The 16,912-nt window shown below is 39.6% G+C and overlaps 1 protein-coding gene across 6 annotated transcripts in view; it reads right to left on the bottom strand.

The window, feature by feature from the left end:
- The window catches only part of LOC121516072 (rho guanine nucleotide exchange factor 9), a 76,913-nt gene that overhangs the window by 39,387 nt on the left and 20,614 nt on the right, over window positions 1-16,912 (bottom strand). The window contains exon 1 of one of the 6 annotated variants that reach the window (XM_041797145.1): window positions 1,012-1,206. The exons of 4 other annotated variants lie outside the window; for them this stretch is intronic. In XM_041797145.1, coding sequence (XP_041653079.1) covers window positions 1,012-1,026 — 15 coding nt within the window. In that variant the 5' untranslated portion in view covers window positions 1,027-1,206. One more of the 6 variants, XM_041797143.1, reaches the window with a different exon arrangement.

The following is a 16,912-nucleotide window of genomic DNA, read 5'->3' as shown; positions in this document are numbered from 1 at the left end:
AAATGGGAGCTGCATCTAAAATGGGGGAAACCTGGAGTGACGAGGCCCTCCTTTATTAGGCCTAGCCCTGCTTGCTATTGGTTACTGTTCAGCTGAGATTACAAACGGCCCTCCAGAGTCTGTCATCAGCAGCACAAAACTCTCATTCGCACAGCTATTTGCTACAAATATCCCTTTTACTTCAGAGGAGAGACCCCTGCTCAGCTATTAGCTGCCATATTGTGGATGTGGCTACAGTCAGTCCCATTAGGAAAGCAAGTCTCAATGCACCAGTAAGATGCTGTTAAAGAAAGGAAATCAGATTCTTTTCTATATCTAAAAATCTCATTATTACAGACTCAAATCCATGCGCATAGTCCACAATATACAACATGGAGGAGAGAGGGAGATCGACGTAGGGGGACATGTTTATATGCGGGGGATATGATTTTCCAGTCACCACAGAAAAGGTAAGAGCATCACAGATCTGTATCCGCACAACTACCACCAGACAACACTAGCTACCACAAACGGTGAGAGGACACAAGACAAAACGAAGGATTGGGGAGGGGGTAACAGAAATACATTATGTTGTACCAACGTCATTCATTTCAACGCGTAGCCGTGATGGAGCGCCGGGTGTCCCCGCTCTCGACCAACGCGCACTGTCTTTCTCTCCTCTCCTGTGAGAAAGCGTGGTGCGCTGCGAACCGGGCCCCAAGCGCAGATCCATTAACGAGTACCGAGGATGAACATCAACAGCACGTTCACAAGCACCAGAACCGCGATCACCGTAAACACCGCGCAAGTCTGGACATCCAAGGCCATGGCGCAGCGCTGCGGGCCGATGCTGAGCTGCGCTCTCAGTGATGGCTGGTATTCAGCTCCCCCGTTAAGACACGTAGCCTCAAAGCCACCGAGCAATCCACCATTACAGTTAGGAAGGAAATGAAAAAAAAAAGATGCCCCTACGCCTCTTCACACTACGCGATGTAATTCATAAAGGCACGGGAAGAGATGCATCATCCTCACCATCATCATCGTCATCAGTCTGCACCGCGATTTCTCCCCGCTAGTCAACACCTGCCGGTGTTCCGACTCTTCCCCTAAACCGTGCGACTCTCAGGCCAATAGATTCTCAAAACAAACAAGAAGGAGGCTGTGTACAGGCTGTCCGCAGCTGCGAGCTGCCTTCCGCTGAGTGGGGACCGCAGAGAGATCGGCTGTGAGGCTGAGAGGCGGTCCTGCATTAATACTGATCAGTGCTCCACAGCCAGACTACCGACTTCAGCCATCACCTACAGTCGGGGGAGGGGCTCAACCAGCCCCTCGCTGACTACATCGACCACTGTGGCCAGAATCATAACCTCATTCATCTCCCACCCCGGCTAAAAATATCACCGTGCCCTGGTGATTTATCATTTATCATTAACAGTCCGTGATGAGGGAGTATAAATGTCACAATAATGGATGCACGTTCCTCAAAGTGATCACCATCTTATAATTTTATTGGCATAATGTCAGCCTCCCCTGCCACTTTGTCCGTGGCTGGGCATCAATCAGATACAGTGTGCCCAGTTGATCCAATAATCAACCACATTTACACTCTGCAGAAACACTGGTGCATTAGAGAAACAGCACTGATGCAAGCAGCAGCAACTTTAAAGTGCCATATGGGCATTCAAACGTATCTCTACGTGATCAAGCAAATATTTTTTTATGAGAACACAGTTTGAATCTTTAAGCAGTTTGACTCTAAATTACATTTCTACACATAAAAAATCTGACTAAAGCCTCAGTAAGAGATTGTGTGGAAAAATCTGGGCAAAACTTCTTAGTGTTTTTTTTCCACTTCTTTCCAAATATAAATTTTTGTGCACTTCATCTTCATAACTTTTTCTAAACGCTGTTAATGCCTAAAGCAGGAGTGGAAGAGTTTAAAACCAATGAAATTAAATATTTGAAGGCGTTGTATCAGTTATGTGATAGGAAATGCAGGGGCACTCATGGGGGGGGGGCTTTCTGGGGCCCAGATGCTAATGGGGGCTCATGAAGGCCCATTATGCACTTGTTAATCCTATAAAATATTTGAGCTCCTAAAGTCACTGAAAATTACAAAAAATTTTCCTAACCTAATAACTGTCGCCTGTTTCAGACTGCGTGCCTATTTACTGCAAGTCGGCTGTCACATGACAGCTCTGGCACACACTGTTACCGCTTTTTAACCAGGCACAAGTGTGCTGGCTAAATCTTAACTTTTCCTACCAATGTGGACATAAATATCTGCTAAAACAAGGTAAGTATGGTTCTCTATCATTCTATTGTGTATTTTTGGCCAAGAGACTACAGGCGGCTTGCAGTTAAAATAGGTGAGCCTTCTGCTCCCTAGATTCAATTAAGATAAACTTTTATTGGTCCCATCGGGGGAAATTTGGTCATTACAACAGGAAGCAGACAAAGGCAGGTAAGGTAAGAAAATAAAAGTGCTAACAATACTTAAATTCACAGGAAGTCTGAAAGCCCTCCCCATTAACATGCATGCCAAAATGAAAATTAAGCCGTGACACAGCCATTACGCTGCTGCCGCACACCCAGTCTGAAATGGGCTAAAGAGCTTTGTTTGTATATGCTGTGAAAATGTAAGAGCTGTATAGTAGGCTTGCCACTTACCTTTACTATTTGACTAGCCTTGAAGGAAGAAACTAACCTGTAATGCCAGATAGACTGTTTAACATATCCGTTGTATGGATGTATTTCACATTCATCTGGGAAACCTCCTTCAGAAAGTGTTTCAGAGGAGCATAACTTTTACCAAAAACTTCTTGGAAGGTGATTGGTGGAATGTTCTGTCTGTCACATTCATCACTGGCGAATCGGAGCGACAAGAAAGAATGAGGTTGTGCGCATGTGCTTCTTCTAAGCTGACAGGCTACCGCTGCTGTAGTAAGCGTCCCTGCAGTGCTGCAGAGCTTCTCGGTGAATTAAATTCATGCTGGGATGTGCAAAAACATCTTCTCTGCCCAGACGAGCTTTAGGTGTGGCTCTTCGCCCGTTTTAACAAAGAAATGAGGTCCAGTTCTGATTAAACTGTTGCTCTCCGACTGCTACATCTGAGTTAATAGCTACCCAGAAGCAGCCACTGGATACAATGGCAAACCCCACCCGTAACAACTGTAAACCTATGCCGAAGCAGGCCGGGAAAAGAACGAAAATATCTTTTTCAACATGAAAAGCTTTCAGTGTGGCTCTTTGCACTTGTTGTAATAAAGAAATGTCGAATTTTGATAAAAGTGCCGCTGTGACTACATCTGAGCTAAACATTCCACTAGCAGTCACTGTAGTTCCTAACTCACACTACAACTACCCCCCACCCCAACCCCCATAATTATCACAAACCTGTGCTGCAACTTATGCCTATGGTTGGCAGAAGATCAGAAACATCTTTTCCATCATGAAAAGCTTTGTGTTGTTTTTCCTCTTATTTCCACGTCAGCAGCTGTATAGCCAACATAGCCCATTCTCCTGTTACAGCTTAATTTACACTGTTCACCCATAGCCTACAACCTAGTAACAAAATAACATACATGTTGTACAAAAACTCAACATAATGGGAATAATTCTACAGTGTAGTCCTCTCTGTTGTCTCACTAGCTTAATCTCTTAGCTACATGCACACTGGCACAGGTGTGTTGACCATCTGCTAGCACACAGCTATGTGCTAACAGGTAGGAGAGAAACAGAAACAGTGCCGATCCCTATCATCATTAGCATGATCATTGTGGTGCCCTTGAGCAATCTGGTTGATGCCAGAGTTGCAGATCAGTTTCCCTCAGATCAGAATGTGGCCTGAGATTAAACCTCTGCATGTGTATATGTGTGATTGTGAAACAGGAAATAATCTGAAATAAATCACAGGGCTTAGAAAACCCTGAATAAATAAAGAAGCAAAAAAGCAGAAACATGCACAGCTCCAAACCTCAAGTCAAGGCGGTGTCTTTCTGCAGTCCTTCAAACTAAACAAACAATACTGTAATTTCTGGAGCAGGAAATTATTTTCAGAGGCGCTGAGGTTTGCCCAGTAGTTACAGTGAATCTCATTTCCAGGTCATGTGATGCCCTGGGCTCAGAGAGTCATTATGATATACACATACTTTACTAAGGAAACAACTCTAGGACAGAGAAACAGTTTCATTAGCCTCAACAGCCCCAAGCTATGCCCATGTTGATCTGCAATGTATCATTAGCAACTGATTTTCAAAAAACATTATGTAATGAGTAGATCTGAATTATTCTTTAGTTACTGATCACTATAAGCGGCCACCTGTGCTTGGTACTCTCATGCCTGCAGCTGAACACTGTTTGTTCTGGTGTGGCATAATTATATAGGCTTAAGATGCCACATCAGCTCTCATTGCCGATGTTTAAAATAACAAGTCAATTGACAATGCCCAGTCTGATGTGCATTATTTACCCTTAAAATTTCTCTCATGACAAACAGAGCAGAGTTTTTCCAACAGGTTGCCTCCTCCCCCGGATAAAAACCCCTCTTCTCTCAGTCAGTAGTTACTGTTTGTGTAGTACGGCAGTCATCCTCCTCCAATCAAAGCAGCCATGGTGAGATCCCCCAACCTTTGCAGCAAGTCCCTTTAGCTGTAAATAGTAATAGGTTGTTGAAATCCATGTTGAAGCCAGCAGGATGTAAGAGCTAGTTAACTAAAGGAGGCAACATAACCTTACAGTTTGATTCAACTGAGCTTGTGTTGTAAGACTACAGCCCACTGAATATCCCTAATATTTTTTCAGTCATAATGGTAATTAGTTTATACAAAATGACACATGTTCATTATGACTGATAGCACCGTGTAACTCAGCAACTCATTATTGTAGGGTATTTGTTGCAATACTCCTTAGGAGGTTCTTGTTCTGCTCTGTTGAATAAAGGAAGTAAAAGCATGTAGTTTACTGAGTAAGGCTGACGTTTTGCTCCTTGTATCAGGTCATGCTGCAGCCTGTAGGTGGTCCCAGTTTACTACAAAGCTAAGGAGATAAGAGGGGTCTGGCTTCAGACTATACATCTCTGATGGCCACACTCACACACTATTCATCTGAGACACTGTTTCTCAGAAAGATAGGGCTGTAATTTGCCTGTAAAATGTATTTCCAGTTTAAGATTGCTTTTTTTTTGCTATTTTATTCATTAAAAATTACACACTGCAAACATTACAGACTATGAAACATTACATAAATAAAACAGAAAAAAAAGGTAAGAGGTCTAATCTGGGACTTATTTAGGTATAGACCCATTTTAGAAGTACTTAGAAGTAGTTTAGTTTTATGAGCTACGCTAACATAGCTATGCTAACTCAGCTAAGCTTAGCTATGTAGTTAATTACTACATAAGCCAATGTAGCTAAGTTAGCTTTAGCAAACATAGCTAAAGCTAATGGAGCAGTGTTAGCTTCCGCCTTTGCTAATTCCAAACCCTGCAATATAGCTACATAGCTAACATATCTATGTAGCTTACACGAAGCTGCCTTGTGAGCTTAGTGTTAGCTATGTAGCTTAGTTATGTAGCTCTGTTATCTACATAATTTATGTAGCTAACAAAGCTACAGTATGTAAGCTACCTTGGCTGTGTTAGAATGTTTTCATGCAGGACAAGCTTTTTTCCTGTTAGCAGACTTTTTACATGGCTTTATGTAACATTTTGTGAACAGGTTTTGTGGGCCAGGTTTTTTTACTTTTGGTATCCTAACCCTTACCCTGACCCTTCATGGAAGTTTTATCCAGTTTTATTTTGACAGTTGAAGTGTGTATTTCTGCGCTGAGATATACTGCATGTCTGATGAGCGGTCTGTGAGAGTGGCAGTCAGAGATGAGCGGTCTGCAGCCAGACTGTCTTGAAGTAGATTGGCTAATTGCTAACAAGCTACTGTACCAAAACATAAAACATAATTAGTATCAGCTGGTCTTTCTTATTGTTGATTGGTATCAGCATACAAAAAGTTGGGGGTAACTGCACCTCACACACATTAAGAAATCAACTTAAAATGTCATAACCAATATAATCTATCGAATATAATTTTAATGTAAAAAATGTCTTTTAAACATATTATTTGCCTACAATATAATAATGCTAAGAAATGCAACAGCAGATACATTTCCCCCTGGCAGAAAACTGTCTGAACATAGTGTATAAATCCTAAAGTCATCACATCACATTTGCACAGACAAAAGGATAATAAGATAGATTGTAGCTGTGGTAAGCTTGGTTAGCCTTTTACACCCAGGGCCAACATAAACAAACATGGCAGCAGGTCGATAGCTAGAGCAGAAATACTCATTTGGAGGTTCATGCACATGAGGAAATACTTGCAATGTAGTTTTTGTTGGAGTAAACTTCAATGGCATGAATTTGTGCAGACTTCAGCTGATGTTTTCCACAAAGGTTCACAAATCCTTTCAAATCTATGGGAGGTGAGTGTTTGGTATTCATGACTGAGGTTTTTGATGAAGTTTTTCCTTTAACTCTCAGAGTGAAAGTGCAAAATGGCTCCAGTTCCCATCAATTTGCTATTGGCATACACATCATTATTTCAGCCTCTTTGTCCTCAGTGTTGCTAGAGGTGAACATTGTATTTCACGGTCCATGCTAGTTTGAAGCATTTATTTTGGTATTTTTGCCTCAGATATTAAAGGAACAACTTAATCATGAATGAATTAATACAAAAAAATCAGTTCAGTCCCAAACCTTCAACCAACTTTTCAACCATCCAGCACATCCACACACAAACACAGAAGCTCTCTTCAACCACACCGTCTTTGCACTCAGCTCAGCGCCTTGAGAACGATCAAAAGACCCAAGAATAAGTTTTCTAGAATAAAACAAAAAGAGTGCACTGTATCAGTATTTTTAAAGCCATAAATAATTTCTAGAGCACTTTCTTCACACACATGCTGATAAAAGCCCCTGCTCCTGAAAGCCAGGCTTTTGCTGAGATGCATCACAGCTGAGATATGACAAGCGTCCTAAAACAAGCTCTTTTTTCCTGCTGTGTGCTTGTGTGATTTCATGTGTGTGTGAAATGCAGTGTGAGCAGATTACATAAGCCTGCCCTACCTCTGTGGGCTCCCTCTCCAATCTCTCTGACATTTAGACAACAAAGGTCACATCTGAAAGTCTAAATCTGCACAGACACCAATGCTAATATACTCATACATATACAAGAGAGAGGGGAAGATGGTAAAAATGGCAGAGTATCTCCCACAGGAGAGAATAGTGTTAAATACATAATTCAATGTAACTGTAAGTGGATTACATGTACAACAAGCACTGATGCAGTCGCTTTAATAAATATTGTTTTACTTTTGTTCTGTGATTATTGTTTTACTGATACCAGCTGTTTCAGTTGACATCAAATCTTAGACCTGAGTATTTTTAAACCAAACAACCTAAAAGCCCCTTAAAGATCTGAAATTACAAGAAGCACATCAGTGCCACAGTCATGGGACTAAGTATATCTTAAATAATATTGTGGAGTTTGATAAACTTCTTCATCGCTTAGTTCTACATGTCTTAGTCTACTGGTTGCACCACTGAGTTCAAACATAGCCTAGTTTGAATGCAACCTGTTCCTTCCAATGAAATTTTCTCCATGCAACATTTAAGGTGTTATACTACCTAAGATATTTTCAACCTAGTCTTAAGTTATAACTTAAATCTTGAACCTACTTCCTGGTAAGTGTAAAGTCCTCTGTAAAATATCACTGCCATGTTGATGGTTTAGAGAGCTGGGATAACTCGGCAGATGAAAAGGCGTTGAGGCTTGTACCAGCTGATTGTTGTCGACAGTGCGTTCTCTGTCATTGACTATATCCCTTGGAAATATATGATGATATCCCTCTGGACTCTTGTTTTTCATGATTGGAGATTATATCAGCTGTCCAGCAATTAAGTACTGTTAAACTTTCTCATGCTATTCACCATTCCACCACTTATTCTCACTTTTTTCATTTAAAGGGGACATATTTTACCCTTTAACAAAAAGTTTATATTGGTCTCAGAGGTCCCCAAAACATGCCTGTGAAGTTTGTTGCTGAAAAAACACTCTAGTATAGGATTCTTGAATGTCTAAAAAACCCTCTATTTCAGCCCTTCTCAGAACGAGCTATTTGTGTCTGTTGCTTTAAATGTTACTGATCTGTCTGACTCTGCCCCTGACCACACCCCTCTCAGGAAATGGATGTGGCACTCCTGATGCTCCAATGTTACAGATGTTTTTATCCAAAGTGAAGGACCTGACTGGGATTTGAACCATCAATCTCCCAGACCAAAGTCAACAGGGTAACGTAGGATTTTTAGGAATAAGATTCATTAACAAAAAACAAATTGTTAACTGTAAATGTAAATCAAAAGTATTTAGAAATCCTCAGAACACCACTTTTCTCCACAATTTTATATTTGTATGGTAATTTGAAAAAACTGCCTTGTAGTGAATAATATTATGTTTTATTAAACACAGCCTCATACTCAAATTGTGCCAGTTATTGTACCTCTTAAAGCATCCCCACCCCCATTCAGTTGGTTTAATCCACAAGTTTGAGCAGGCATGCACAGACAAGACACAGAAGTGACAGTGAATAGACAGTTGCCAACACATTAATTTATGATACATTATGTGTTATATACACCTAACCCCCAGATAAAGATATCAATCATGCCTCATCCAAGTGTTTTAGCCCTCTGGTTCTCAGCAAACATTAGTTATGGCGCAATAACAAAGCACAATTAAATATTAATAAAGAGAGCCCAGAGCTGCGAGAATATTATGACAGTGAGTGAATGTACTGATACTTTTAAGGCAGAATATTCTAGGCAGCCTAACAGGCAGCAAACTCTGAATTCTTACTGATAATTGCCTGTCAGGATGCAGGGTAAAATCCCTCCATTCCTAACTTAAAGAAAGGAGGGATTGTTGGATTGTAAAAGTATAAAAGTCCAAAATTTAAAACCTTGTTAACATAGTTCAATTCAGTTGATTTATTTTTAATTCAACATGCACCAAAAGATGTACTCAGCCCTCATAGACTTAGAAGACATTGAAATACAAAAAAATAAGAATAAAATATGTATGTGTTATGGTGTTGGCATTCAAATTTTGCTGATCATTACTGCCCTCTACCGCAGCGCCTGCCATCCACTCCCACCTGTACCCCCAACAGGTGTCAATCCCGCCTACACATTCTGACAGTCTATGCTAAATAATCAGAATGACAGAGTGTTTATTAAAAGCAAAATTGATATGTTCACTTAGACACCACCCTAATTAAGTTTCCTCTCTAAATGAGGGAAAACCCAAGAAAACAACCACATCCTTGTCATGCATAATGGTGCCACAGACTGATGTAACTCCTGATTATGGCTTTGTAACAGCAATGTCAAAGTAATATTTATCAACCCTATTTCACATCATTTATTTAAAGTCATAAAGATGTGGAATTGTTTCCTGATCTCTGGAAAGTTTGTGCATCACAAAAAAACCCTGAAGCGCACTTCCATCAGCTCTCATAGACAGTTGGCTGGTCTTTATCTATGCCATGCTATTACTGTTCTCCTCATTAAATGCCTAAAGTAATAAGGCCAATTTGTATGAAAAGGGGGCAACAAACGGCATTTCCTAGACACCACAGTTACCATCAAATGTACTGCTAAGCAAAAAAGCGCAACAAATTTGTATTAAATGTATACGGAGAAAACACTTTCTCTTAACTATACTAACTTATAAAAGGTAAAGTGGTTGCAAATCATTACAGTACAGCTGCTTTCTGCATCCTCAAGATTGGAACCTGCCAGCTTTGCACCTTCCTTGTTTTAAAATGAACACTAATGGGTGCAAAAGGAATCACAAGTTCATTTGCTATTTAAGCCACATGAGTGCACGGTGTAAAATTGACAAGTGTGTCAGATGAAAAATAAGAAACACACCTGCCCTGAACATCTGAACGCTTTGAGCCAAGCATACCATAAAGCCCCATGTGTGTTGTATCTTCCAAAGTAAGTCTTCTAAGTGAGGACAGAAAACAAGTCTCGCTTAGCTGGGACAGAGAGATAGGAACACAACACAGGAGTTTGTTATTAAAAGCTACCTACTCAATTTCTCAAACTCACTGTGGCAGTCTCATATTAACTTCAGTCGTAGCTTTTAATTCATGTAAGCCCTACATCTTTACAATAAATGTGCCAGAGAGAATGGTGCAGCCAGTATGGAATTAAAAATAATCATATTTATATATAAATCTTCCATAATCATTTGGGCATGAGAGCAGTAAAATAAGATAGAGATCCTATTCCATAATGAGGAACTTCACTACAGCTCTTTGTGTTTGGAATTTAATCTGTTCAGTTGCCTCTCTAAGCTTTAAAAGTTCACTGTGCTTTGTGTTTGTGTACTCTCTAAACCACAGCACCCGATTTAAGGTGTATTAGAGTGGCCAATGCATCAAACTGACAGCTAGTCTCATGATCTCAGCCTTCACCCTGGCTTGTCAAAATGACCCAGAACCCTTCCAATGGAGGCAGCTGCTCACTTCGCACTTGACTGGGACATTTTTCTCGTGAGAGAACAACTCCAGTGCACATTGGATGCCATGGTCCAATTAAGCCAAAGGGAACAGATAATGACATCAGCAAATAACACAGTCTGATCTAATGTCATCAAACTGGACTCCTTCCAAAGCCTCAGTGTGCCTCCAGATCCTTCCAATGAATATTACAGACAGATGTAAGCAATAAGAACATCTCTGACACCTTCCTGTCACAAGGTTGATGCAATGTTACTAAAAAAAGCATGGCGTGGTTATACTGTTTCTCTAGCATCATAATTTCATTTATGCCTTGAAGCTATTTGTACTAGGGTTGTGTATTATGGACCAAAAAGACATATGTAGTTTTGTTTTATATCTTGATATTTTTTGCTGTAAAGAAACGATAAAAAAGTACAGATTGTTGTCAGTACAATGTGGGCCAAATTGTAAGTGTTTCTGAGGCGCTTTCACTCACAGCAATCTGCACAATGTCAACATGTACATGGAAATAAAATACCTGTTTCTGGAAAAAAAGCAAATAAATAAATAAAACTGTTTCTTAAAGTCTCTCAAAACTAAAATCAGAAATCAATTTCATGGTAAAATATAGGGTTCAGTGATTCTATTAGACCTAAATGAATTATCTTAACCCCTTAACGCTGCAATGATATAAAAGAACTGGGCATAGTTTCTTAATATAGTCTGTTTGCCAGTACTTAAAACTTTAATGGACTTAACTGACCAGCCAAATGCTGTATTTTTGTTCAGTCTGGGGGGAATTAGTCCAACCTACCAGTCACAGTGGCACATGGGTTATTAAAAGTAGCACAACAGAGTGATTTGTGACAGAAAACAACAGTCTGCTCTGACACAGAGACAGGCAGCTGCACTCTGAGACCACAGTCCTCCATAATGTCAGGGAGCAGGCTAATCGCCGGAGTGGTAGTCTCAGTGTTACTTGAACCAGGCACAGCCAAACTATCCACTTTACCTGCTAGAGATGTGTTTAAATCGTAGTCTTGCTTGTCTAAAGTCCAGAATGATTAAAAGAAGCAAGCTGTGGCTGTGTCTCTCTCAAAGCTGCAGCCAATACTCCCTGCTCTCCACTAAATTAATGTTTAGATATCTGACATTAGACACATTCTACAGGCTGTTTGCAATCATGTGATCCTGAATGTCCTTTGGGGGTCAGGTAGTGGGGACAGCAATAAGCAATGAATAGGAATAGTGGAAAGTTTGAACTTAACAGCCCTAAATTGACCTCCACCCTGCACTTATCATCAGAAAATATCAAGATACATTGAATATGATTTCTACACTTTACAAAACAGAGATTTTTACCACTGTTTAAAGGATTTACCTCCTGTGGTGGCAGTCAATATCACAAAATACTCAGTCCTGCAGACCTTCAAGCGTTGTCTGGCCAGATGAAGGGAAACATGAGTCTTGTACTGAAAAACCAGGCCACATTGCTTTGTGGAAGCAGACCATAGCATGAGTGGCTCGTCCAGGATTTAGATGAAGGCTTTTTTAATTCTTGCTTTCTGCTGTTTTTCCGTTTTTTTTTTTTTTTTTTTTTTTAATGTTGCCTAAATATTTAACTACTTTCGGGACACAAAAGTAAGGCCCCATGATTTCCATGTTAACGGTATCGCGGACGGAATTGCAGAAATGGCCTTCAATAAAAATGGAAACTAAATTGCAGAAATTGAATGAATTTCACTGAAATGATGTTTTTTTTTTTTTTTTTTTTTTTTTAAAGGAACGTATAACTGGGGGATATGTTTTGGGGGATCACTAAAATGTGGCACAACTTGTGCCTCACTTCACAAACACTCACCCCACCCCCCACCCAAACAATCAAAGCATTTAAGAGCAGCTGCACGAAACACCAGCAAACATCACATAGCCCAACACAGGGCAGTACCATGCGACATTATCTTGCACCTACAAGAAAACTCCTTGAGTTATTGCCTTGGGTTATTTAACCTCACCACACCAGAGAGTCACGGAGAGAAAGAGGTGTGTCTGTGCGTGAGGCACACAGCTGAAGTCACAACTTGAAGACCTGCTCACCCCTCAGAGGCTTCAAACTCAAGTCAGACGAACTCGAGATTTTATAAAGTCCAGTAGTCTAATGATGTTACATTCCAGCATCAATACGCTTAATAATTCCTCCCATGGATGCTGTAGTTTCCTTTGGTTGCTTAACGAGCAAAAACATGTCTGCATTAACATTGTGGTCTGATATGAGGCAGATGGACAGTCTACATGGACAGTGAAGCAATTTTTTGAGGGAGATGAGGAGAGAACCGTTACAGTCAGGAGTAAAGCACAATGCCGCATTAAATTGCATTGACTATGAAATATTGAGAGAGTAAAGAAAAGTTTGGGTAACAAACAGGTTTACTTTTAACCCTTTAACTTTAATGTGACCTTCTCATTAAGTCTTCTATCACTCTATGTTTGAGAGAAAAAAGGGATTATTTCATTTACATTACAAACATAAGTAAGGATGTGATTATATGGGTACGGATTATATGGATTTGTCTTAAAATGTTGGAAATTTCTGACTTTTATACTGGTTATAATTACTTTATATGAAGGTTATCTAAACTGCGGCTCCTGGGCCAACTGTGCCCCTTTTTCAATAAATTTAAGGTTATTTGCACTTAATTAGTAAACATTTTGTTTACTTGCATAAACAGGACACTCTTTGTTATGGTAAAATTAGAGTAAAGGAAAAAAAACGGAATTCCAAAAAAATTAAAACGGAAAAAACGGAATTTGGAAAAAAATAAAATGTATTTCATAGGGCCCTACATAAGTGGCTTAAATATTAGGAATGTTTTATTTTCAAATTTTTAATTCTTGGTATAGTCATAAACAGCTCAAAATATGGCCTTTTTGGTAGAGTTTCTCTTTGTAGAAATCACTTCTTGCCCCACGAGGGATGTTCTCTGCTGCAAAATGTAATCTAGAAAGAACCTATCTGTAACAGTAAAATTCTCTGCTTCTTGTTATGATGGAAGACATTTTCATTTTGAAAAGCAACATAACAAAATGGCTCTCAGCTTACTGCCTGTCATGAAATAATGTGTGATTGTGGCTCGAGTGCTCACAAATAAAGCTAGCAAGTCCTGTAGAGCAGACACATGAGATCTTCAGTAAGGATGTAGTTTTTTTTGTTTGTTAGGTGTTTTTGTAATTTAAGAGAGGTTAGTTTTTCACATGAGTGGGCTATTCAACCAACATGCCCACAGCATCCTGAAGCAAATTTTAGTGCCTCATTTTTCACAGTTTTGAAGCTTAATTTTATAGACTAAGAGATGTTTTTGATCACTGAAATTTGGCCTGGTGGTTATTAGCCCAGCGTCTGTCCTACAAGAAACCTAAATAACATTTTTTTTATCACTTTACAGAGCCTTTAAACACTACTACCGCAAAAAAAAATCACTTCCTACTTGGACTAAACATTTCAAATACATTCACTAGCCAGGTTTACCTGTTCAGTAGCTTTTTAAATTAAATTATTAGTGATAAGTTAATTACACTATCACACTATTACGCATTTATTTTCCTTCAGAAATGAATAAGTTTAAATATTCTCACATTACAGGCTGCATTACTGGAAAAGTGCCCTGTGGTACTCTGGTGGGATGTGGACAGTGCTGCAACATCAAGAATTGATCATTTGCTACAGTATTATCATCAACCATCACAAATCTTTGCACCTCACACCTTTGGATAAAAGGGGGTTAAAATAATTCAAACCTTTACTATTTTTTTAAGTAGATAAAAAGTCATGCCCCTGCAATGAACAGAAAAATCAGATGTCCTACATCATAATACTTAAAGGTAAAATTCCTACATCTCATTTCTTTCTACTGATTTTCTATGAAACTCTTAAAAAAAAAAGACTTCTAACTTTGCTCCTGGCAGATGAATTCATTTGTGGTCAGTAGGTATTTGGCTAATGGAAGGCGAAACCCACCACGCCCATTTCCCCTCCAGTCTGCTCCAATTCTTTTGTTCCCCTCCCAACCCAACGACAACCACACTGCCTTCCTGCTTCCTCCCAGGCCTTCCAACCACAAAGCGGCCTAAAAATAAATTGCTGGACTTTTCCTGAACACAGTTTTGTCACCATTGTTCAGACATCAGCTGTTTATTCGTTCAGCTCGACTTGGCTGTTAGGCGAGTCACTGGGTCAGTGCATCAAGAATAGTAAGGAGTAGTATGAGACAGATGAGATTAAAGAGGTCAGTCATGCCAAGTAGGGTGGAGAAAATAGGGTTAAAGACAGCACAAGTGATATCATAACATTTCTAGGCCCAATGGCAAGAAATTTTCCTCGTCAGTTATGCCTTAGCTGTGGGACCAGTAAAATGGATCATTATTAAATGACACAACAGTGCAGTGTCTGTGCTTTCTGCAGAGTGAAGAACAAGCTGAATGTAGCCTGAAACTGTGCTTTCCAGTCAGCCTCTATTGAGTCTGTGTATCACTGTGCAGCTCCAGCAGGGAAAAAGAAGACTTAGGCACACATGCTGTAAAGCCCACTGTCTAAAACATATAGGACAAAGGGATTTGACCTCTACATTTTGCTATCAAGATGAACAAACCCAATGCACAAACCCCAATCCAAAACATGGCATTTGGTTTGGACTGATTAGAAAATACACTGCTATAAATCTGTGGAAAATGTATGCATCCTACGTGTGTGGAACAATCCTTATCTCTAATTCTCCCTCTTAAAATCAGTACCTTACTGCATCATAGACTCTAGACCTTACACCAGTGATACTCAAACTACGGCTCTTTTGTAAGCAGGTCTGGCTCTTTAAAAGCTTACCTGGAATAAATAATCCTCCCAAAACACTTAAATTACAAAGGGAAACATTGTAATCAGAAATTATACATTGTAAGTCACATCAATAAATTTGTTTATCACACATAGACGATAAGCTTTATCAGTATATTACTACCATCACGTGCAGGGAACATGCAAAAGAGAGAAGCAGGCAACTGTAAAAAGTCAGCTGGCATTGATTGAGGTGTGCTGTCTCGTGTACAAACTTAAGCTTCTTATGCCCTCATTTTAATAATTCCCTTCAGCTGCTTCCTCACATCATCATCATCGAGCCTCCACACATATGAACCATGAGTTGAGATAATGGAATATTGAGTGAAACATGTCTAAATGAGGTTGTTTCATTTGATCTTTAATGTTATGCTAAAACACGCTAAAAAACATAAAAGCCAAAGGCGGGCCAAACAAGACAATGCATGTGGGAGAGCTGCATGTGGAAGAGTATCTGTGCAGGGGCGGTTTTAGTCATTTGGAGGCCCCGGGCAAAAACCAATAAGAAGTCCTTTGCCCTTCAGCTAAAAGCAATCGTAGTGAGTGAGAAAAAGATTTCAAAGCATCTCTAAAGCCACAGAATAACAGCATGCAGCCAATTCTGAAACATTAAAACTCAAATAGACAGCAGTTCTTCATCAGCTCTTAGAAGAGCATCATAGCTCAAACTCATAATATGTCAGCAAATCCAGGCCAGGTGGAACTTCTGAAAATTTTACCACACAGTAATCTACCAATTTACTGTTTCAATATGTCTTTGGAACGACTTTACTATAATTAGCTTGAAATGAAGAAATATAGGGGCTTTTTTGAGGGGCTTGGACCTTGCTGTTTGGGCTCAGGCTAGGCTATTCAATTGAAGGCCCTAGGAACAGGTCAGGCCACCAAGGTCCTTTTAGTGGTCCTTTGAGTCGACTACTTATGCTCAAAGGTGATACACACAAGTTTTTCTTTTTTCAAAATAAAATAATGTCTGTTATATCTACATGATCATCCGACATATTTATTTGCAAATTTGTTGGTCCCACCTGATGATGTTGCAGTTATCCTTGTTTATTTATATCCTTGTATTCTTGCCTTACACATGCACTGTTTAACACTCCGGTGTCTCAACTCACACATTTAGGTACCTGTGGACATGTATCGCACATGAGCCAGTAAACCAATCAAAATGTTTCTTCTACTTAAAAAAAAAAAAAAAAAAGTAGATGTAGAGAACAGTATGCCTTTATATCTGTTTGTGCAAGGACTACACTTTGAAAAGGCATTTCAAAACAACTCATGCTAACTTTGACACCACTTGAATCTGATTTTTGCAACAAGAAGACTTTGGGGAAGACCTCATGTTGAGAGCAAAGACACGTCACCCATTTTCATGGTTGTGCAGATCAAGAGAGAGCTAAGTCAGTGTCACTACTGACATTGCTTTAAGGCAAGAAAGAAAAAGACATTTACAGCTGCAAAGACAGTTAAGGCATGTATTGC

The sequence above is a fragment of the Cheilinus undulatus genome, linkage group 10 (genome assembly GCF_018320785.1).
Source record: "Cheilinus undulatus linkage group 10, ASM1832078v1, whole genome shotgun sequence".
NCBI classification, from domain to species: Eukaryota; Metazoa; Chordata; class Actinopteri; order Labriformes; family Labridae; genus Cheilinus; species Cheilinus undulatus.
The sequence above is the reverse complement of the archived record's forward strand: the minus strand, read 5'-3'. Positions and strand labels throughout refer to the sequence as shown.